General features: G+C 42.1%; 1 protein-coding gene across 22 annotated transcripts in view; it reads right to left on the reverse strand.

Moving 5' to 3' along the window:
- The window catches only part of LOC105494330 (regulator of G protein signaling 6), a 626,815-nt gene that overhangs the window by 199,127 nt on the left and 404,358 nt on the right, over window positions 1-23,330 (reverse strand). For all 22 annotated transcript variants that reach the window (XR_011625760.1, XR_011625759.1, XM_071099923.1 and 19 more), the window contains one exon: window positions 10,003-10,102. Coding sequence is in view for 20 of the 22 variants with exons in the window: in XM_071099923.1 (XP_070956024.1) it covers window positions 10,003-10,102 (100 nt within the window). In the remaining 2 variants the exon portion in view is untranslated. The remainder of the gene's footprint in view (window positions 1-10,002; window positions 10,103-23,330) is intronic.

Raw genomic sequence — 23,330 nt, forward strand, 5'->3', positions numbered from 1 at the left:
TGTAGACCCTCCAGCCTCAATTAAGCCATCAGATGACTATGGCCTCATGGCTGAGACCAGCAGAACTGCCCAGATTGCCAGTTCATGGAATCATAATCATAAGAAACCAAAAATCACTGTAGTTGTAAGCAATTATAGTTTGTGGTGGTTATGCAGCAATACATAACTGATATACCTTCTCAGAGAAATATTCTAGACATATCCAATAAAAATTCATGATTCTCTCTCCTGGACTCAAATGGCAGTTTGTCCATTCTTCTATTATGGCACACAGCTCACATAATCATTGGTCTGCCTGCGTCTATTTCTCTGACTAGATTAATAGCTTTTTAAGAGCAGGGTTCAAGTCTTTGTTCGTCTTTATATCGTCTTTGACTACTCTAGAGCCTGGCACACAGAAACAGCAGGTATTTATTACTCAAGTCATAAACTCACCATCTCCTCTTGCAACCCTTTCACTTGCCCTCTTGGACTCATGATGAATCATAAGTAAAATCAGTTAACATTCCTTTCATCTTCTATTTCTTCCCCAATGGCCCTGCTTCCTTGCAGCCCTCTTAGGTGGTGGCTATTTTCCCTCCCACACTTTATATACCATGGGGTTTACAGGTAGAGAAGTGACTGTCATGCTTCTAATGGCTACTTTCAGACTACCTTCATCCCCTCCCTCTTCCCTAAAACACACTCAGCTTTCACTTCCATACCATCTGATTAAACCACCTGTACCTCTTATTGTGAAAGTCATCTACTGATCCCTGGTCCTTTGCTTCTCATTCTATAAAGATTTTAACTCATAACCACCTTCTCTAACACTCCCCCAGTAGTGATTTCAATATTCACACAGTTCAGTCTTCCAGTATCATGGCCTCTCAGTTTCTTAACCTCCTCTCCTCCAATAATCTTACCCTCTATCTCATTTTAATCCCTTGTTCCTACGGTTATACTTTACATTTTTGTCCCTGCCAATAATCACAATCTTTCCAGAATCTCAATTTCAAACATGCCACTATCCATCACCACCCCCAAATTTTCAACTCTCTTACTCTTGCCTCTAAAAACTCCAAAATTTCTTTGCCACTTGACTTACAATTTATTGCAATAACTACTCTTCATGGTTCCTCATCCATCTCATGTTGTTTTCATCCTTATTCAATTAAATGTAATGGCCAATCATTTTAGTCACTCTTCCTCTATCTTTATCTATTATACCCTCAAACTTGCTATAACATCAACTAAGTCCACTTTCTACCTGAGGCATGCCCAAATCCACAGAGCTAAATGTGGATGGGGAAATAATTGTCTGTCTTTAAATTAAAAAATATTAATCATCCTAAGAAGGTCACTGTATTAGTACATTCTCACACTGCTATAAAGAACTGCCCAAGACTGGGTAATTTATTAAAAAAAAGAGATTTGATTGACTCACAGTTCCACATGGCTGGGGAGACCTCAGGAAACTTACAATCGTGGCGAAAAGGGAAGCAGGTATGTCTTACATGGCAGCAGGCAAAGAGAGTGTGTGAAGAAGGAACTGTCAAACACTTACAAAAACCACCAGATCTCGTGAGAGCTTGCACACTATCATGAGAGCAGCATGGAGGAAACAACCACCATGATCCAATCACCTCTCACCAAGTGTCTCCCTCAACATATGGGGATTATGGGGATTACAATCTGAGATGAGATCTGAGTGAGGCGACAGAGCTGAACCATATCAATCACAATCAAAGTTCTATTTCCCTAGTCCAGTCAATCTCTACTCTCCTAGTTGACTAATTTATAATTTATGATCTCTCCTCAAACTTTCAAAGTCTCTGCCACTTCTGCTTTCCAGATTACTAGGAACATAGAGACAATGAGAAGTTCTATAAGCTTCCACCACCTCCCATCACATCTGCCCACTTATTTATACCTCTGTGCATCTATTGTGCCTTTCTTCTTTCTGTGAATAAATTGCATGCGTTTCTAGCTGCAACTACTCACCTATATGCATGTTAGATTCAGTCCTCTCTTATCTATTCATTGATATCACTCCTTGAAGTTTTTCCATTCTCCTGCATCATTTCCCCCTCTCTACTAAGTCATTTCTATAATACAAACATATTACCTTTTTATTAAATTAAAAATCTATCTGTTCTGACCTAATGTACCCCTCTAGATATGACTGCATTTCTTCATTTTACAAGGGAAACTCCTTCCAAGATTAACTGTCTTAGCATCTTGAATCACTCTCCTCATACTCAGATTGGAACACACTCCCATAAGGATTTTTGCTCCCAATGTTTCACAGAATGTGCACTTACCGAGGTCAGCAATGAATTCAGTGTTGCTAAATGTAATGATAAACTCTCAGCCCTTAGCTTATCAGCATAGATATAGTAGGTCACTCCATTCTTCCTTAAAACACTTTCTAGAAGATTTGGTGTCTAAGAAATTATATCGCCTTGATTTTTCCCCCTTGTCTCCAGCCACTTGTTCTCAATTTTTTTGCTGTTTTCTTCTCTCCCTCACATCTATATATTGGAGTACCCCATGTTTTAGGAATTGGACTGTGTGTTCTATCTACACTCACTCCCTTGATGACCTCATTATTCCCATGACTCTAAATACTGTCTACATGCTGATGGCTTATGAACCCAGCTCAGACACTCCCTTAAAATGCAAATCCACATACTCAAATACCTACTTGTCATCTCCAACTGAATGTCTAATAGGTCACTATAACTTGACCTGTCTAAAATTTATCTTTTGATTTCTTACCCTTTAGCTAACAACTCCCCCCACCCTGACCCCTGGTACCCCTATCATAGTATTCCCAATTGAAATTAATAGCAACTCCTTTTTTTCCAGTTGCTGAAGCCAAAAAGTGTGGATTATGGCTAATTCCTATTTTTCCTCTCACATTCTGTATCTGATCTATCCCTTAATACTGTCTATTCTACTGTATTAGTCTGTTCTCACACTGCTAATAAAGACATACTCGAGACTGGTAAATAAATAAAAGAGGTTTAATTGACTGACATTTCAGCGTGGCTAGGAAGGCCTCAGGAAACTTCATGGCAGAAAGGAAAGCAAACACGTCCTTCTTCACATGGCAGTAGCAAGAAGATGTGAGGAGTAAGGTGGGGGGGAAAAACCCCTTATAAAGCTATCAGATCTCATGAGAACTCACTCTCTATCATGAGAACAGCATGGAGGTAACCAACCCATGATTCAATTACCTCCCACTGGGTTCCTCTCAAGACACATGTGGACTATTGGAATCACAATTCAAGACGAGATTTGGGTGGGGACATGTCCAAACCATATCATTCCATCTCTGGCCCCTCCCAAATCTCAGGTCCTCACATTTCAAAACACAATCATGCCTTCCCAACAGTCCCCCAAAGTCTTAACTCATTCCAACATTAACCCAAAAGTCCAAGTCCAAAATCTCATCTGAGACAAAGCAAGTCCATTCTGCCTATGAGCCTGTAAAATCAAAAGCAAGCTAGTTACTTCCTACATGCAATGTGAGTACAGGCATTGGGTAAATATACCTGTTCCAGATGGGAGAAATTGGCCAAAACAAAGGGGCTACAGGCCCCCATGAAAGTCTGAAATCCAATAGGTCACTAATTAAATCTTAAAGTTACGAAATAATCTCCTTTTACTTCATGTCTCACATCCATGTTATGCTGATGCAAGATGTGGGATCCCACTACCTTAGGCAGCTCTGCCCCCGTAGTTTTGCAGGGTACAGCCCCATTCCTGGCTGCTTTCACAGCTGGTGCTGAGTGTCTGCAGTTTTTCCTGTTGCACAGTGCAAGCTGTGGGTGGACCTACCATTCTGGGATCTGGAAGACAGTGACCCTCTTCTTATAGCTCCTCTAGGCAGTTCCCCAATAGGGACTCTGTGTGGGGGCTCCAACCCCACATTTCCCTTCTGCACTGCCTTAGCAGAGGTTCTCCATGAGGGCTCCACCCCTGCAGCACACCTCTGTCTGGACACCCAGGTGTTTCTATACATCCTCTAAAATCTAGGTAGAGGTTCCCAAACCTCAGTTCTTGTCTTCTGCACACCCACAAGACAAACACCATATGGAAGCTGCCAAGGCTGGAGGCTTGCACCCTCTGAAGCCATGGCCTGAGCTGTACCTTGGCCCCTTTTAACTACAGCTGGAGCAGCTGGGACACAGAGCACTAAGTCCCTAGGCTGCACACAGAGTGGGGCCCTGGACCTAAGAGGAAAAAAATCATTTTTTCCTCTTAAGCCTCTGGGTCTGTGATGGGAGGGGCTGCCTTGAAGGTCTGGGACATGCCCTGTAGACATTTTCCCCACTGTCTTGGCATTTAACATTTGGTTCCTCCTTACTTATGCAAATTTCTGCAGCCAGCTTGAATTTCTCCCCAGAAAATGGGTTTTTCTTTTCTACTGGTTCGTCAGGCTGCAAATTTTCCAAACTTTTACGCTCTCTTGTGTCCAGAGGTGTCAAATGTCACCTCTTGAACACTTTGCACTTAGAAATTTTTTTCTGCCAGATACTCTAAATCATCTCTCTCAAGTTCAAAGTTTCACAAATCTCTAGGGCCGGACCAAAATGCCACCAGACTCTTTGCTACAGCATAACGAGAATTACCTTTGCTCCAGTTCCTAACAAGTTTCTCATCTCCATCTGAGACTACCTCAGCCTGGAGTTTATTGTCCATATCACTATCAGTATTTTGATCAAAGCCATTCAACAAGTCTCTAGAAAGTTCTAAACTTTCCCACATCTTCCTGTCTTCTGGGCCCTACAAGTCTCTAGGAAGTTCCAAACTTTCCCACATTTTCTTCTCTTCTTCTGAGCCCTTCAAACTGTTCCTACCTCTGCCTGTCACCCAGTGCCAAAGTCGCTTTCACAGTTTCTTTCTTTTCTTTTTTTTCTGAGACAGGGTCTCACAGACTAGAACGCAGTGGTGCAATCTCAGCTCACCACAACCTCTGCTGCCTGGGCTCAAGTGATTCTCCTGCCTCAGCCTCTCAAGTAGCTGGGATTACAGGTGTGTGCCACTACCACCCAGCTAATTTTTGCATTTTTAGTAGAGATGGGGTTTCACCATGTTGACCAGACTGGTCTTGAACTCCTGACCTCAAATGATCCACCTGCCATGGCCTCCCAAAGTGCTGAGATTACAGACATGAGCCACTGCACCTGGCCACTTCCACATTTTCAAGTATCTTAACAGCAGTGCCCCACTACCTGGTACCAACGTACTGTATGAGTCCATTCTCATGCTGCTAATAAAGACATACACAAGACTGGGTAATTTATAAAGGACAGATGTTTAATTGACTCACTGTTCAGCATGGCTAGGGAGGCCTCAGGAAACTTACAATCACGGCGGAAAGTAAAGCAAATACATCTTCTTCGCATGGAAGCAGCAAGGAGAAGTGCAGAGCAAAGACAGGGGAAAGCCCCTTATGATATCACCAGATCTCATTAGAACTCACTCACTATCATGAGAACAGCATAGAGGTAATTGCCCCCATGATTCAATTACCTCCCACCAGGTCCCTTCCAGGATATGTGGGGATTCTAGGAACTGTTATACAATTCAAGAAGAGATTTAGGTGGGGACTCAGCCAAACCATATCATCTACCTTCAGACTTGAATCCGAATCTGACTACTTCACACATCTACAGTGCCGATAGCTTAGTGTATTAGGCCATTTTCACACTGTCATAAAGAACTTTCTGAGACTGGGTAATTTATAAAGGAAAGAAACTTAATTGACTCACAGTCAATTACATGGCTGGCGAGGCCTCAGGAAACTTACAATCCTGGCAGAAGGTAAAGGGGAAACAAAGCATGTCTTACATGGCAGCAGGACAGAAAGAGAGCAAGGAGAAGTGCCACACTTTTAAATCATCAGATCTTGTGAGAACTCATTCACTATCATGAGAACAGCCGGCGGGGGGGGAACCTCCTCCATGATCTAATCACCTACTACCAGGTCCCTCCCTTGCCATGTGGGGATTATAATTTGAGATGCGATTTGGGTAGGGACCCAGAGCGAAACTATATCATCTAGTCCGAGTCACCATTTTAATAATAGCCTCCTATCTGGCACCTAAATCGTCAATCCCCCAGGGGTTTCTGAACATAATAGAGTGATCTCATTGAAAGGTAAGTCAGAGCAGGTCAGGCCATGTGCAAAATCCTGCAGTGGTAAGAGGCTAAGTGATCTAGCTCACCATTCTCATGTGGCTTCATCCCCACTCTCCTTATTTTTTTGACTCTACTTTAGCTGCCCTGGCTCCTCCTCACAGATCCTCAATGCTCCATGAACCTGCCTTGGGCACTGAGCTCTGGCTGTTTGGAATGCTCATTCCCTCAATATACATATGATTCAATCCCTCATCTCCTTTCCATATTTACTCAAATGTCATCTTCTCAAAGAGCTCTTTCTTGAGCACCTATTCCAAAATTGCAACACTCTAACACTTCCCATCCTTTTGTGTATTTTATTTTTCTTCTTGGCCTTTATCACCACCTAAAATTCTGTAAGTTTTCCTTACTTATTTCTTCCTCTACTAGAATATAAATTCCATGAGGGTAGAACTTTTTATCTGTTTAATTTACTTCTGAATCTCAAGTCCTTAACAATGCTTAGAAAACAGTGTACACTCAATAAATATCTAAATGAATAAATAAAAAAATGAAAGACCAAGCATATTGTAAAAAGAACTAGAGCACTTTGGGAGGCCGAGGCAAGCAGATCACCTGAGGTCAGGAGTTCAAGACCAGCCTGGGCAACATGGTGAAACCCCATCTCTACTAAAAATACAAAAAATTAGCCGGGTGTCGTGGCAGGCACTCATAATCCCAGCTGCTCAGGAGACTGAGGCAGGAGAATCACTTGAACCAAGGAGGTGGAGGTTGCAGTGAGATCACGCCATTGCACTCCAGCCTGGGTGACAAGAGTGAGATTCTGTCTAAAAAGAAAAAAGAAAAAAGAAAAAAAAAAAGAACCAGAGGAAATTTTAGAAATAAAAAATAATTGAAATTACGTACTTAAAAACCTGGATTAAAGGGACAATTATTTTTCAAAGAAAAGCAGAATATCAATAAAAAAGAGATACTTCAAGGCTCATTTATGAGGCTAGCATAAACTTGATACCCAAACCAGCAACAATGGTAAGAAAAACAACAGATCAATGTGGCCCGTGAAATAGATAGAAAAGTCTTAAACAACATTATTGAACAAAATCCAGGAATGTGAAAAATCATATAGTAAAATCACCTGTAGTCTATATTATACTATATATTATACATGAATAATATATATAGTGAAATTCTATTTATATAATTTTTAAAATTAGAAAACACTAACAATACAAGTATCCTTCATTACCCAAATCTATTTGAGCTCTATTTTGGACTGAATGTGTATCCTCCAAATTCATACGTTGAAATCTAATCCCCAAAGTGATGGCATTAGGGGGTCTTTGGGGAGTTTATGAAGGAGGGCCTCTCACGAATGGAATTATTACCCTTTACAGAGAGGCCAGAGAGCTATTTAGTTTACTTTTTTTTTGAGACGGAGTCTCACTCTGTCACTCATGCTGGAGTGCAGTGGCGTGACCTCTGCTCACTGCAACCTCCGCAGTTCAAGTGATTCTCCTGCTTCAGCCTCCCGAGTAGCTGGGACTACAGGCACATGCCACCACACCCAGCTACTTTCTTTTTGTATTTTTAGTAGAGATGGGGTTTCGCCATGTGGGCCAGGCTGCTCTCAAATGCCTGACCTCAGGTGATCCACCCGCCTCAGCCCCCCAAAGTGCTGGGATTACATGCGTGAGTCATAGTGCCCGGCCCCCTATCTAGCTTTCTCTCCACCAAATGAGGATACAACAAGAAGTCAGCAGTCTACAACCTGGAATGGGCTCTTACCAGAACCCATGATGGTATCCGATCTCACACTTCCAGACTCCAGAACTGTGAGACACAAATTTCTGTTCTTTATAAGCCACCCAATATAGGGTGCTTTGTTCTAGCAGCCTGAGCTGAGTAAGACAGTGCCTGAGTTCAAACAGTAACAATCTCGACAATGAGTTGGGATACTTACTTCAACTGGGTCTATTTATTTTTTAAGCTAATATTCAGTAATATTGACTCTGTGTGTGTGTGTGTGTGTGTGTGTGTGTGTGTGTGTACGTGCTGTTCCATGAATTTTGTTGTTGTTGTTGTTGAGACAGAGTCTTGCTCTTGTCGCCCAGGCTGGAGTGCAGTGGCGTGATCTCGGCTCACTGTAACCTCTACCTCCCAGGTTCAAGTGATTCTCCTGCCTCAGCCTCCCAAGTAGCTGGGACTACAGGTGCGCATCACTACGCCTGGCTAATTTTTGTATTTTTTAGTAAAGATGGGGTTTTGCCACGTTGGTCAAGGTGGTCTCAATCTCCTGACCTCAGGTGATCTCCCTGCCTCAGCCTCCTAAAGTGCTGGGATTACAGGCATGAGCCATCATACCGGGCCTGTTCCATGAATTTTGGCCTACATATAGAGTCGTGTTACCATCACGACAATCAGTATACAGAACTGTTCATCTGTTCATCATCATCATCTCATAAAACTCTCTCCTGCTGTCCTTTGTAGTCACACTCGCCCTGCAACTGCCAGTTGCTGGAAATCACTGATTTAATCTCTATCACTATGGTTTTGTGATGTACAGAATGTTGTATACATGAAACCACAAAGCATGTAACCTTTGAGACTGGCTTCTTTCACCCAGAAAAATGACCTAGAGATTAAAACAAGTTGCTGCCAGTATCAATAGTTCCCTGGTTTTTGTTGCTCAGTATGGAGAGACTACAGTTTGTTTATCCATTTACCCATTCATTGAAGGACATTTGGGTTGCTTCCAGTCTTTGGAGATTATGAATAAAGTTGCTATATTCTTCAGTATACTTCAAAAAAAGTTGCTATAAACACTTACATACAAGTTTTTGTACAAACACAAGTTTTCATTTTCTTGGGTGAATACCCAGGAGTGGGATTGCTGGCTCATATGGTAAGCATTGTTTAACTGTGTAAGAAACTGCCGAACTAGTTCCCAAAGTAGCTGCACAAGTTTCCATTCCTATCACCAATACGTGAGAGTTCCAGTTGCTTTACATCCTCACCACCACTTGGTACTGTCAATATTTTTATTTTTAGCCATTCTAAAAGGTATATAGTGAAAATTAAGTCCTTTGGTTCCTGAATTTTGAAAAGCATATAGGCAGATTAAGAGAATCATCTAAAATGTTATCTTAATTTATTTGGTTACTTGTTTGGATAGCAAAAAATACATACCTAGGTAGTGAAACTACAAAGAAAAACAATGAATTGATTAGTATATGAGCAGATAGTGTTGAAGGAAGTGGATGCAATACAGTAGGTACCCAAGGGGGCTCTAAGATTTGATAATATGTTCTTTATAAGGCAGGATGGTAGGTACATGTAATGTGTTTTATTATTTTTGAACTACCCATGTGTTTTAATATATTTCACAATAAAGCATTGCAAAAGAAAGATGAGCACACAAAACACAATACTAGGAATGAAGAAAAATATTTTAAAACCTCTCTTTCAGGAGTTCAAGTACAGTGAGTTAAAAAACACAAGCATTTTGTAGAATTTGAATATAACACTGTCTTAAAAACCTGTTTAAACTTAATTTCTTTAATATTCCTGTGCTTGTGTATATCCCACAGGCAAAGTTGCTGATGGGCCACTTTATTAATGGGTTTATTTATTCCCAGAGGCCTCAATCTACATGCACGTGAACGGCTGGTCATGGTAAGGTCATTCTTAATGATAGGCAACAAGTAGCTTCTTCCTAGAAACTCAGACTAGGATGGGACCCGAGTCAAGAAACACACTGAATGTTTCATTTTTACTATTCACAGATTTTCAGACACCCCTCAGGCCACCATCTAGACTTATGACTCTTTCGTAGTTCTGATTGTTACCAACACCTTGCAAGGAGGGTGTTACCTGTGACGACACTGGGGATTTTGGAGAGAAAGCTCTTGACTGTTCTGATGGGCACGCCCCCTGTCTTGTCATCTTGCATCTTTGTAATGATGTCTTCAATCTGAAAGAGGTTAAAGAAGTGTTATTTTCTCCCATAATGTAGTCATAAATGGTACCTTTTTAAACAGCCCAAATGTGTAAACATGGGTGTCAACAATAGATATCAGAAAAAGTTCCCATCTAGTCGGTCAATAAATCCAGCATCTGTATATGCTGTCTACCAACTGCTGGGTAGAAGGAGGTCCAAAGGTTATACATAGAGCATAAGTCATATTCTGGAACAAGCTCCCAGTTCAACAAGGTATGGAAGAAGAAATACATTAGGATTCTTGATGGGATCCAACATGTAATTTAATAGGTATGTGATCACAATCTCCTTCTTTTCCAAATTTGGTTTACATATAGATTGAAACATATGAAATTTCTATATTCAACCCCTACCCCTTCCACAAAGGCAATTTCTTATGGTTCAATCTAATATGTTAACATAGATTAACATGCTGCTATTGGGAATTGCAGGGAGGGCTACCTTTGGGACTAGAGAAGGATACCTCTAAAGTCACATGAGAGAAAAATAAGACATGGAAAGCTCTGGTCTGAAGAAGCTGGAAAACAAGTCTCAGTGGTCACGAGTGGTGGTGTGTGGATAGCTATTTGAACCTGGACTAAGGTGGTCAAGGACAGGATCTTCTTCTTTTGGTAAGACCATGCTATCAGGAGAAAAGATCATAGTGGGCTGTGACATCTTACTGGTGAAAACCGAACAGAGAATGGGGATGGATTGATGAGGGTATAGGTGCCTAAATTGGGAAACCAATTTGTAGCTAATAATTTATGAGCCGGAATAATTTCCCGAGCAGAAATCTTAAGAATAGGATACAGAAAAAATTCTGTAATGAGGATACATCTTTTTGTTTGGAGAAGGGAGAGCAACTGAAGGATAGAAAATAATGTTTAGTATTATCATGTTTTATTTTCCTAACCAATAGAAATATCTTTGAAACACCAGGATGGAGTCTCTGAGTGAGTTCTTAATAGAGGCTCATATCATAAGGCTAGAAGTCTTACAGCTCATTTATTCTAACATACTACTATTGCAACTTGATTATAAGTGATTTTCTTGAAGACACATGACTAATAACTTGCTTGATAGATAACTTGTTAGAGGCAAAGTTAGGGCATGGCATAACAACATCATCATCATCATAAACAGCCACAATATATTAAAATTTATTATGTGCTAGGTAGTATTCTAAGTATTATACACACATTATCCTGTTTAGTTCTCATAATTACTTGATGAAATAGATTCTACTATTATCATCATTTTTTGACATAAAGAAACAAAGATTTAGTGAGGTGCATCAATCAGGGTAGGGTAGATTAACTTATGGCAGCGAATAACCCCCCAAATGTCAGTGGCATAGCACAAAGGTTATTTCTTTCTCATGCTACATGTCTAGTGCAGGTCAACAGGGGAACTCTGCTCACTGCAGTTACGTCACCTTGCCTGTTGCTGGTCAATGTGCCAGGCGGACAAAAGAGAATTCTGGAGAGTCTCTCACTGAGTATTAAATAGTATAATCCAGAAGTTAAATAGAACATGTTTGCTCAAAATCCTTGGCCAGAACTGGTCACGTAGCACCACCCAGTCACAAAGGAGCCAGGGACTCAATCCTCTGGATGCCAGGAGGATAGGGGAACTGAAGATCTATGGTCAACATCAGTGAAAACTGCAGAAGTTAAGCAACCTTTGCAAACTTCGCAGGGTCACACAGCTACCCAGGTGTGCAGCCAAGTTTGAATCCAGCCATAGATCCCAGAATGGTATCTAACCCCTGAGCCATTCTGCCTCCCAATAAGATTCCCAGAAAATCAGTCAAACAAGGAAACCATTCTCACTGGATTCTTCTGGGTTTCTCTAAGAAGTACTGAGAGTGAGAAAGAATCCTAAGCTCCCAGCCCTTCAGGAGGTAGATGAGTGTTAACCTAGAAAAGAGAGTCATTCTCTGAAGACCTGCATTCTGTTAGATGAAAACTGAAGAGGGAGTTTTATTCTAATTCATGTTAATAATCTCACTTACTGCTGGCCTTTGTCTCCTAAACTCAACCCAACAATTTAGAGCAATTTGAGTATTACTTATTGATAGCCAAGGAGAGCTAGAAAAATGGTCACATTTTCAAGGTAATTTATGCTTTTGATCTAGCATATTATTTGAAACCAGAAGTATCAGTTACATTGATGGTTTCTATGAAAATGGCCAGAAAATCATTGGGAATTGGAAGGAAACCAACAACTCAATTCGGGTAGACCCCTGAGTGGACATTAGATAGTAATGACTTATGCCTCTGCTGCTGCAGGCTGCATTTGAAGGACTGGCTCTGTGACTTCTTTTTCCTCCATTCAGTTTAGTTATTTCACCACAGGACTGAATCTTAGAAGGCTCATTTACTAAGGAGGTCCTATCTCCTTATGTTGGCCCACAATGTACTAAGAGGTATATCACTCATCAGGGGTTACAGCTAGATCAAAAAAAACAGTCCCCTCAACTAACAGAAAGGAGACTACACTCCAGCAATAGTCTGCAACATCACAGGTGTGGAAGAAGGAATTATTGCCCCCCAATTCCTGGCTCCCCCGTGGTATTAATATACACCTGAATCCTTGCCTTGGCCTCATGGTGAGCAGTGTCTACCTTTTCCCTTTCGGGTTTGGCCACATGATTTGCCTGGCTACTGGGGTGTTATTCAGTGTGATATGAACAGGGACTTGCCATGTACCTGCATGGCTGCGGTTACTTTCTTCTCTTGCCCTCTTACCACGAGAAGAACACACCTCAGATAGTTGTTATTCCAAGGAAGATGAGAGACATCTGGAGCAAATGGTACTGAACTCATTGCTAGATCAGCCAAACCTCAGCTGGCCCTTAGACTCATGAGCAAGAAATAAATGTTTATTTTTGTATATCACTAAGTTTGAAGTGGTTTGCCTTACAGAAAAATTATGATACAACAAGGCTCTGAAAAAATGCATTTAGTAGAAATTTCTGAAGCCACAAAAAATACCTGACAATCAGAGTTAGTGAATCTTAGAATTGGGGTATCTCTGAATCACCCTAAGAATGCAGACATTCAATTTATCTATTGATTTATCTATCTACCATCTATTTAAAAACTCCTAGAGACTATATATACTATTTCTGGTAGTCCGTTCCTTTGTTGTGTCAGACAAATTTTTGACATTGTTGTATTTGATTCTTGTGCACAGTCCACTACAATATCAGATAATACTCTCTGAAATTCCTTGTCATGGTTTCTGGAGAATTCCCAAGAGTACAGACCCAGTGAAAATTACAAGTGGGCTCTCAGGAACTGATAAAAATAATTACAAGTATTTTTGGAACATCTATTTTATGATCAATACTGCCCTAAGTATTTTAAATAAATTATTTAATTGATTCCCCAGTCATAAAAGTTATTTAATAAAGACACTGAAATTGAGGCTCAGAAAGGTTAAGCAATTTATCCAAGGTCAAACAGCTAGTAAGTGGCAAGGCCAGGATTCCTACTCACCTCTTCCTGACTCCAATGTACAGCCATTTATCAAATCTAAAATTCATCTTCTATTTCTCAGACATTTAGAAAAACTTGGTTACAACCCTTCTCTGAGTAGAGTGAGTATTAGGTTCAGCAATGGGACAGCTCCTGGAAGGTAATGTTCAGAGGCACGAACCCAGTGAGTGGCCCAGAGCCTGGCTGATCCTAGGAAACTTACTTCTGGCAGTGCCATATGCCAAAGTTAGTGCTTTGTTTGCTGTGGATCCCAGGGTGAGTTCCAGCGGAGCCTGGAGTTGGTCCCTTACACTATATAACCCATTAAATCTTGAGCTAAACATGGCAAAGAAAGTTTTTAGTCTCAGTGCCACCTGGTAGACTCCAAACTCTTAACTTTTCTGCCTCTAGTATTTTCAATTCATTACTTCCTTGCTCAACAATGAGTGTAATTTATTTTACCTAACAAAAGGGGCCACTCTTTGTTCTCTATGGCCTCAGTAGTTGATTAAAAATACAGAACAGAGGCATATATACACAGCCTCTCATCTCCCTTAGATTCAAAACGTTTTGCAGGCAGAGACTACTCCTAGGTTTTCATTTTCATTTTCTTAGTTAACATGAGTTGAGTATTCACTTTGGGTCACTCACTGCTCTAAGAGCTTTATCTTATAAACTCATTGAATTCTCACAGGAGGTAGATTATTATATCCCCATTTTATAGACAAGGGAACGAAGATTCATCTTTGTGTTCTCAGCCAAAGCCTGCCAACAACCTTTTCAGACACAAGGCACTTAATACCATTTGCATCGAAGGGAAAGTTTAGCGCAGGCCTAAAAGGGCAGAGGAGGATGCAGAGAAATTGATCCAGATAATCAGATTCTCAACCATCTCATGATTTATTTCTGCCCAATGACTGCTGCTGTCTTGCTGTGCAGGGCTCTCTCCCTTTGTCCCACGGGATTGGTTAGATTTATCTTCCACTGGCAGATCATGGCTTCTGGGTCAGGGATGGGGTGAGGGGAAGGTATCGAGACTTATGTTTTCCTGAATGTTCAGTTCCTTCTAACTTCTGACACCTTTTGTTCTTAAAGAAGAGCAAAATCAATTCCCTGACATCCTTTAATATGAAGTTCTGTGTCATTAGGGAGGATGTTTGGACTTAAGCATCACTGTGCAAATCAATAAGCAGGTGGCCCTTATCTGACAGACAAACGATGCAGAGAAACCACTTGGCCAGCTAGGCTGGTTCCGCCTGGATGGGCCACAGCCACGGGAATGTCCTTCTCCAAGGAGCTCAAAGCTCAGCACTGACAGGCAGGTAAAACATTCTTCCAAACAGCAGGACACTGGAAACCATTATGCCATGGAGTGGGTTTTCTTTTAAGTGAGAAATATTAAAAGGCAGACACAATTCACTGAAATAGCCCCAAGAGTGTGCAAGAGGAGTGAGGAGAAGCAATCCTCTCCTTACAAACTGAAGCCGCAGAGGGGCAGTAGGAAGAACGTGGAGGAGAACCCAGGAGATTGGCTGGCCTCAGCTTCTATGATGTGCTTTGTTGACCTGGGACAAGTTGATTCGCCTATCTGGACTTCACTTTTCTCATCCCTACAGAGATAGGCCTGGTTGCTAAACTGAGGTTTCTCATTCAGAAACTGGAGACTTGATAATGTAAAACTCTGTCTGAGAGGGAAGGGCAGGACAGGAAGCCAGGTCTCTGAGCTCTTCTCTCCAGGTTGCCTGTTTTACCAGGTGGATTCACACAGAATATGTCCCTGCACTAAGAGGTACAAGTTGGGGGAAGCATGTTGGGCAGAACTTGGGAGTTTCTGATGTTTTCAGAAACTGTGTTGAGCAGATAGCATCAGAAGCCAGACAGAGATATGACCCGGAGAGGCCCTCACACTGCTCCTTCTCCATCAGCCCATGCCTCTTGTCTCTGCTTTGACCCGTGACACTCCTAACAGAAATGACAAAGGGCAATATTAGTTTTGTTTCTATAAATTCATGATGCAATGAGCTAATTTACTTAGCTCCTTCAATTTTTCCCCAGTGGGGATTTTAAAAACTTAAAGTATAGCAAACTGTATTATTAAAGTTAAACTTAAAGTATAGCACACTGTATTATTATTAAAAAAAAAATCCATCACAACATCGACAAAGAAGCAAAGAGCATGCCTCAAGCATGAAGGTTCTTTTTACTGAAGCATTTCATCTTGACTTTGCAATCAGTTGTCTGTTTCTAGCTACTAATGACTGTCATGTCAGAGTCTACGTTTTAGCAAAGACCCCTTCTGTTTGGGTATCTGTGAAGGAGTGAAAATGACTCCTCAGACACCATCTTATCAACCCAGAGGCAGAAATGAGAGCTGACAAATGATAATCATATTTCTTAATCCAAAATGTGCATGCTTCATTGAGTAGGCTCTGCCCCATATGTGTTCCAAAAGATCAGGCCATTTCTCTTTTTTATTTTTAAAGACACAATGCGTTGCTATTCTCAACTTCTGCATGTATTCATGTGTATGTACTGGCTTAGCGGACATGCACTGAGCACCTACCAAGTGCCACACACTGTGTTCATTTCTACAGTTATGAAAACAGATAGAAGACAGAATTCGTTCTCCTTACTCATGGATTAATACATTTCAGAGTGACTCAGGGATCTAGGCTTACAGTGACTGTGTTGGAGGCTGAAGAGCTAAGCATGGGTTCCAAGGAGGCTGGAAGTGAAACACTGAGGAATGCCACCATAGGCCCATGGAAGAAAATCATCACGGCTCCCTTCTTCTTTCCCTCCCTCTTTTATCATCCCATTCAAAGGCTGCAATTTCAATGGCACATGGGGAATTTGGGGATTCCACCTGCTAACGATGACAATGATCAAAATGCCTACTAATTTGTTTTCAGCTAAGCCTATGTTTGAATCACTGTATGTGTTTAGAACGCTTTTCGTGGAAAGTAACAATGGCAAAAAATCCAACCTCCAAAGATGGGGGCTGATATTTTCCACATAATAAGCAGTCCATATGTGGGTGGTACTGACATTGCTGCAAAGGCTCTCTTCTATGAACGCCACCATCTTGGTCTTTCCCTTGTGGTTGCCTGATGGCTGCCCAGCTCTAGCCATCCCTTCTCTGTGAAAGGTGGGAAGGAGGGGGTGGGGGAACAGCTGCACTCATTCCTTTTATCAGGAAAAGCATATTCCTTCCCAGAAGACCTCAACAGATCGTTGCTCAAGTCTCAGGCTAGAGCAGGGTCACATGACTACATTGAGCTGCACAGGAGGTGGGGAAGAAGGTATTTAACTTTTCTAGCCTCTATACCACATGGAAGCAGGGCAAGAGGAGAATGGAAATGGGGTTAACCATGTAACACTGTCTGCCACGAGACCTTGTGTTAAAGAACACTTGTAAAGGATGGTTGGGCAGGCCCTGAAGCATCTCTGATCTCTTTCCCACATCGTAGCCTATACGATACTCTTAAAAGGGAACATTTGATCATTTAACTCCCCTACCAAAAATCTGTCCATGGTGTCCCAGTGCTTATCCTGTTATAAGCTCTTATTAAACCCTCTATCTTTTCTCCATATCAACAATCGCTCTAATTTGCATTTGTATCACCCGTTAGAGTGGTTTGCTCACCACTGAATCCTAATAATAGGTACTCAGTAAATATTTCTTGAATGACTATATCAATGAATGAATGAATAAATGAATGACATGAGCGCTATATTCTTAAAGAACTTTATCTTGGATTACAGCATTCAGTGGGACTCAATATATTAAAAGAGTCTTAGGGATAGTGATGTCTATAATTTACAGTAAATTTAATATTTACACTTAAGATCATTTTGCTTTGGGAATGGGTTCCATAAACAAAAATCTCAAGATTTCATGAACCTTAGCAACAACATTCAAGGAAAAGCTCCAAAGGCATCCAAGTAGCAGTTGAGTGGCGAGCCAGTTCCCCAACGTACTGTGCCTGACATTATCCAGGGGCAGTACCAGGGCAGAAGGATGATACAGCATTATTTGTTTTGTCCCCTGGAGGCTTACTTTTACAGTTTTAATATTGCCATATGGAGTGATTCATAAATTACTTTTATGGAAAACATTTCATTTTCTTTCATTTAATTGCAGAGAAAAGCAGACAAGAATGACCTTCTAAGTCTGAGATCAAGTGGCTTGTTGATACTTTAGGGAAAATGTCTTTCCCCTGAGCGTGGCTGGAATAGCCAAACCTTAGAAGGCATCATCTTTCTTAAGAATCTGTTGTTTGCTTTGCAAAGTAAGTGGAGCAAGTCCGTTTGGTCAGGCCCCAGACTGAGGAATCTCTGACTGCAGACGGCCAGCAACAATGCAGATGAGGACAATAGATACTGGCCAATGAAATATTCTAGCAACTGCAGAAGACCTAAAATCCTTTTATTCTAGTCTCCTCAAATTACGTGAATTCGAGTGTGTCAACCTCTTCTTGTTGGGAACCATCCCTCCTTTACAGAAAAACATGCTGATATTTGGGAAGAGTAAATTGTTCAAGGCCAAGTGAGACTGTCGGATAAATGAGATTATTGGCATGAACCAGAGCTGGCTCTCTGGATCACTGCACCAGCTGGCCAGGGCAGCTGCCAGGGAGGCCTCGGCTCACCTAAGGCTTTAGCTGAGTAGAAAAAGATGCAGAAAACAGGGCCATGCCATAAGCATCAAAGTTTAATACACACTATAGAAGGCAGAAAAATGTTCCCCCAAAAGAGATCCATGTCCTAATACCTGGAATCTGTGAATATGTGACCTCATATGGCAAAAGGGACTTTGTAGATGTGATTAAGGCTAAGGATCTTAAGATGGGAGATGACCCTGGTTATCTAGCTATGCTCAGTGAGTCACATGAGTTCTTGAAAGCAGAAGACCTTTCCCAGCTATAGTCAGTTAGAGACAGATGTGATGATGGAAAAGGGTCAGACAGATGGGACTTCACTGATTTTGAAGATAGAGGAAGGGGCCACAAGCCAAGGAATGCAGGCAGCTCCTGGAAGCTGGAAAAGGCAAGAAAACAGATTCTCTCTTAGAGCCTCCAGAAAGAAACGCAGTCCTGCTAGCACCTTGATTTTAGCCCGGTGAGATCTTTTCAGATTCCTGACCTTCAGAACTGTAAGATAATGGATTCATGTTGTTCTAAACCATTAAGCATATGGTAGTTTGTTATAGTAGCAACAGAAAACGAATACACACAGTGATCCCCACCCACCAGCAAATCTTTGACTAATCAGTGTTCTGCATTGTTTCCAAAACAGATTAGTATGCATCTTCTCCTTCTGGGCAGATAGGAGGTGGATTTCCCCAAACTCTGCAGCTCTCTGTCCCTCTGAACAGCTTCATGGCCAAACCAATCATCACCCAGGACCTGTGGCAGCACACTTGGGGAAGATGTCAGGGATGACGACAGGGAAGATGCTTGTCTATAGACCCTAAGTCATTGCCTGGATGCCATTTTCAATGCTGCATTTGTTTGGTCTATCTGGGACCAATTAGATGGTGGCTTAGAGGTTATTTCCGGGAACTTTTTTTTTTTTTTTTTTTTTTTAGACAGAGTCTCTGTTGCCCAGGCTAGAGTGCAGTGGCGTGACCTTGGCTCACTGCAACTTTCACCTTCCAAGTACAAGCGATTCTCCCACCTCAGCACCCCAAGTAGCTGGGATTACAGGCATCCACCACCATGCCTGGATAATTTTTTTTTTTTTTTAGGACAGAGTCTCAGTCTCACTTTGTCACCCAGGCTGGAGTGCAATGGCCTGATCTTGGCTCACTGCAACCTCCCGGGTTCAAGCGATTCTCCTGCCGCAGCTTTCCAAGTAGCTGGGGTTACAGGTGTGTGTCACCATGCCCGACTGTTTTGTATTTTGGGGAGATACGGAGTTTCTCCATGTTGGCCAGGCTGGTCTCGAACTCCTGACCTCAAGTGATCTGCCTGCCTCGGCCTCCCAAAGTGCTGGGATTACACGCACAAGCCACCATAACTGGTCTCTGGGAGCTTCTTAATTGGGTCACAGTAGCCTATTTAAGCATCATAAGCATGAAAAAACAAAGATCCTTTTTTATTTCTCATCTCACATTTTACCTAGCCACATTTTTAAACCCAGCCCACCAAGGAGAATTGTACATGGAATACCATGTGGCAACCTAGCCCAAATAATTCAACCAGCACTGTGAAATGCTGCACATTTGAACATAAGGCCTTTAATATTAAGTTTCTACAAAAATATTCAAGTTCTAACATATATATCATTTTTCCCTCACTGCTGCAGAGAGGTCAATAACCTTGTTTCCAAAGAAAAACAGGTCCATCCAGTGTCCTGGAATATTACTACAATTTCTTCCTCCTGGAAAAGAGCAAGGGATGCAAGGCCTTGTCCTCCCTCTGATCCCAAGGACACCCTGGACTCTAGGATCACTCATCCTTTCTGGTTCACTTCCTTTCCGACCCTTCTTCGAACCAAGCAACTGAACTAGCAACTGGAGCGAATCTGAGGGCTTGGAATAATTGATGTAAATTATCTGTTCAGTGAAAAACTGCTATGGCTTCCTACAGCTACAAAATAAATGCCAAGTTCCCTGCTATGGAATTCAAGGTCCTCCATCATTTGGCATCCACCACCTTTCCAGCACCACCACTCCTCCCAGCCCATTTTGCTTCTGGACACACTTATCTGCAAAACCCTCCTGCATCTGCCCTTGCTGGTCATGAACTTCATTCACCCACAACACACACATCCAAATCCTTGTCATGCTTCTAGGCCCTGCTCAAAACCTACTTCCTCCAGGAAACTCCTCCTTGACATTCCAGTACCTGCATCCGTATGTATTATACATGTTATTATGGTTTGGCCCTGTGTCCCCACCCAAATCTCATGTTGAATTGTAATCCCCAGTGTTGGAGGAGGGGCTTGGTGGGAGGTAAGTGAATCATGAAGGCAGACCTCCCCTTTTCTGTTCTCATGAAAGCGAGTGAGTTCCCATGAAATCTGGTTGTATAAAAGTGTGTAGCACTTCCGTCTTTGTGCTCTTTTCCTCCTTCTGAAGACATATAATACATGACTTCATCCTCTTCGCCTTCCACTGTGAGTGTAAGTTTCCTGAGGCCTCCCCAGCCATGCTTCCTATACAGCCTGTGGAACTGCAAGTCAGTTAAACCTCTTTTCTTTATAAATTACCCATTCTCAGGTATGTGTTTATAGTAGTGCAATAACAAACTAATACTCATGTCTATATTTTGTATTACCTTTTCCCATTCCTAAGCTGCGAGGCAAGAACCTGAATCAAGTGTTTCTCCCTCTGCTCCAATCACAAGGGCCACATACCCCTACTTAGGACCAATTTCATTTTCTCTGTTACTGAAGTTCTGCTTCTTTCCCTCTGGAACATAACTTTCTGCAGGAAAGAGACAGTTCTCATCTCTGAAGTGCCCCTAGTCCTCTACATCTGGTCTGCATGAAATAGAAGTCGAGAATAGAAAAGATCATACTCATTCCTTAAAAAAAATATTTCAAGGCAATGAGAGAGCCGTTCAGTCTCCCTGAGCTCTGGAGAGAAGTGCACTTCCAGATGGAACAAGAAGGGTGAGAACGAAGTTTCCTCAGCAGCTGCAAAAACTGGAAAGCCTTGAGAAGGCTTAAAGAGCCCACATCTGAGGCTGTCATCACCAGCCCCTCCCCTCTCCCTTCACGTTGTCTACAGGTCAAAGTGGTGCCCCCAGATGGCCCACCTCATTCTCTGGAGATCTTCCCAGCCTGCCTGCACCCTAGGGCCCTTGCCTGCCTTGCACAATGACCACTACCCTTCCTCCTGAGGGCTGCTTCTGCTGCCCCTCCTGAGCACCCGGCTGTGATTCTATGCATTTGGGGCTTCCTCTGGTCCCTTGGAACTTACCCTAAGAAGCCTCCTTCTTTTTACCATTTCCTTAGATGGTAGCCTCCCTGCTCCAGATAGTGCCATTCTCTTCCCTGGGCATTTGCTTCCTTCACTATGTCATTCTTCATGTTTGATGTCCCAAGCTGCTCCAGTGAGCACATGAGAGCCACCCCTTGGGGAGGGATACTGAGATAAATTATGGTGTAGAGAACCCTCCCTGCAATTGATAAGCAAAATCAGGTAGAAATGAGCATGAAGGTCAGTCCTGAAGGGGAAGCAGAGGAGAATCATCACTTATTCCAAATATAAATGTGAGCGCTATTTGAGCACTCACTGCATGCTAGGTGCTGGGAAACTAGACAGGTAGGGCCCTTCCCTTGGTGCTTACTTATAGCAGAGGGGCCCCTTGAGGATTTTAAATGAGTCTAAAAAAGAAGTAGAACAGTCCCGAAAAGGGCCACATAGAAGGAGGTGCAACCACAAGGCTGACTTCGGAAATTCCTGCCTTATCCCAACAGTACCTGAGGTCCTAGAATCTCACAGGGGGTCCCAGGACAACCCCCTTCCTTGTGCTGCCTGAGACCCAGCAGCAAAAATCCCCTTTTTGGTTTCATGTTTCATGCCTTTCCTGTTGATTTTTAATGGTGCCTCCAAACACACCAGCTCAGGCTCTGCTGCTTTCAGGAGTGCCTTTCCAAGTGACACCAGAGGGCTCTTCCTGCTCTGTAACTGACTGCCCAGAGACCATCATCTCATCTGAAGACTTGGGGTCCTTCCCCTCCTGGTGTTCCTGCACCATAAAATGTCCTCTGCATTGCCCCACTTCCCACTCTCTTACGTAGAAGGAAGCATGACCAGGTACCCCCTTGTCTTTCTAAATTGGCTGGTCTCTCCACCGCCCAGTTCCTCAATCCAGTCACCAAAGGATTCAATGGAATGGGCTAAGGTACAATGGCATTTTAGTTCTTTAGTTCTTTTGGACTACTACAGCAAAATATCTTTGCCTGGGTAACCTATGAACAATAGAAATTTATTACTCACAGCTCTGGAGGCTGGGAAGTCCAAGATCAAGTCACCAACAGATTTGGTGTCTGGTGAGGGCTTGTTCTGCTTTCACAAATGGCACTTTCCATGTGTCCTGATGTGCCGAAGAGCCAAACAAACTGCCTCAAACCTAATCTCATTCATGGAGATAGAACACTAATGACCTAATCACCTCCAAGGGCCCCATCCCTTAATATTATCACCTTGGGGGCTGGGTTTCAACATATGAATTTTGGTGGGACACAACAGTCTGATCATAGCAAATGGGTACTTTTTATTCTCTTCTTTATGCTTTACAGTGATATTTACCAAAATATCTCTAATATACATGAACTACTTTTTATCAATTCTAAAGGATAATAGTTTATTTCTCAAATTTATTTTTTATTTTTTTAAAGCTAGTCCTATTTCTAAAACTTAAGTGAGCATGTAGGCAAAATCTCTCAGGGCAGTGCCTGCCACACAGTTACTCCTCAATAATGTTCATTTCCCTTTTCTTCACAATTGATTTTAATTTCTTCTTGTATCTGTAGCAAATGAATAACCACAGAAGCTTCTATGGCTCCCTTCAGAAGCATGTGATTGGACCTTCTTTTGTGCAGCTCCCTGACAAAGCCCCAGAGGACAGCAGCTGGGATTGGAGACCCATGCTTTCCAAGCAGGTATCACCAAAGTCACTTCTCACATAACAAGCCCCAGTTTGGATAGGTTTCCAACTATGTAGAAAATGATCATTCCTTTAACCAACTCCGTACTAACTCTGTGCTTCTGATATGGTTTG

This window comes from Macaca nemestrina, chromosome 7 (genome assembly GCF_043159975.1).
Source record: "Macaca nemestrina isolate mMacNem1 chromosome 7, mMacNem.hap1, whole genome shotgun sequence".
NCBI classification, from domain to species: Eukaryota; Metazoa; Chordata; class Mammalia; order Primates; family Cercopithecidae; genus Macaca; species Macaca nemestrina.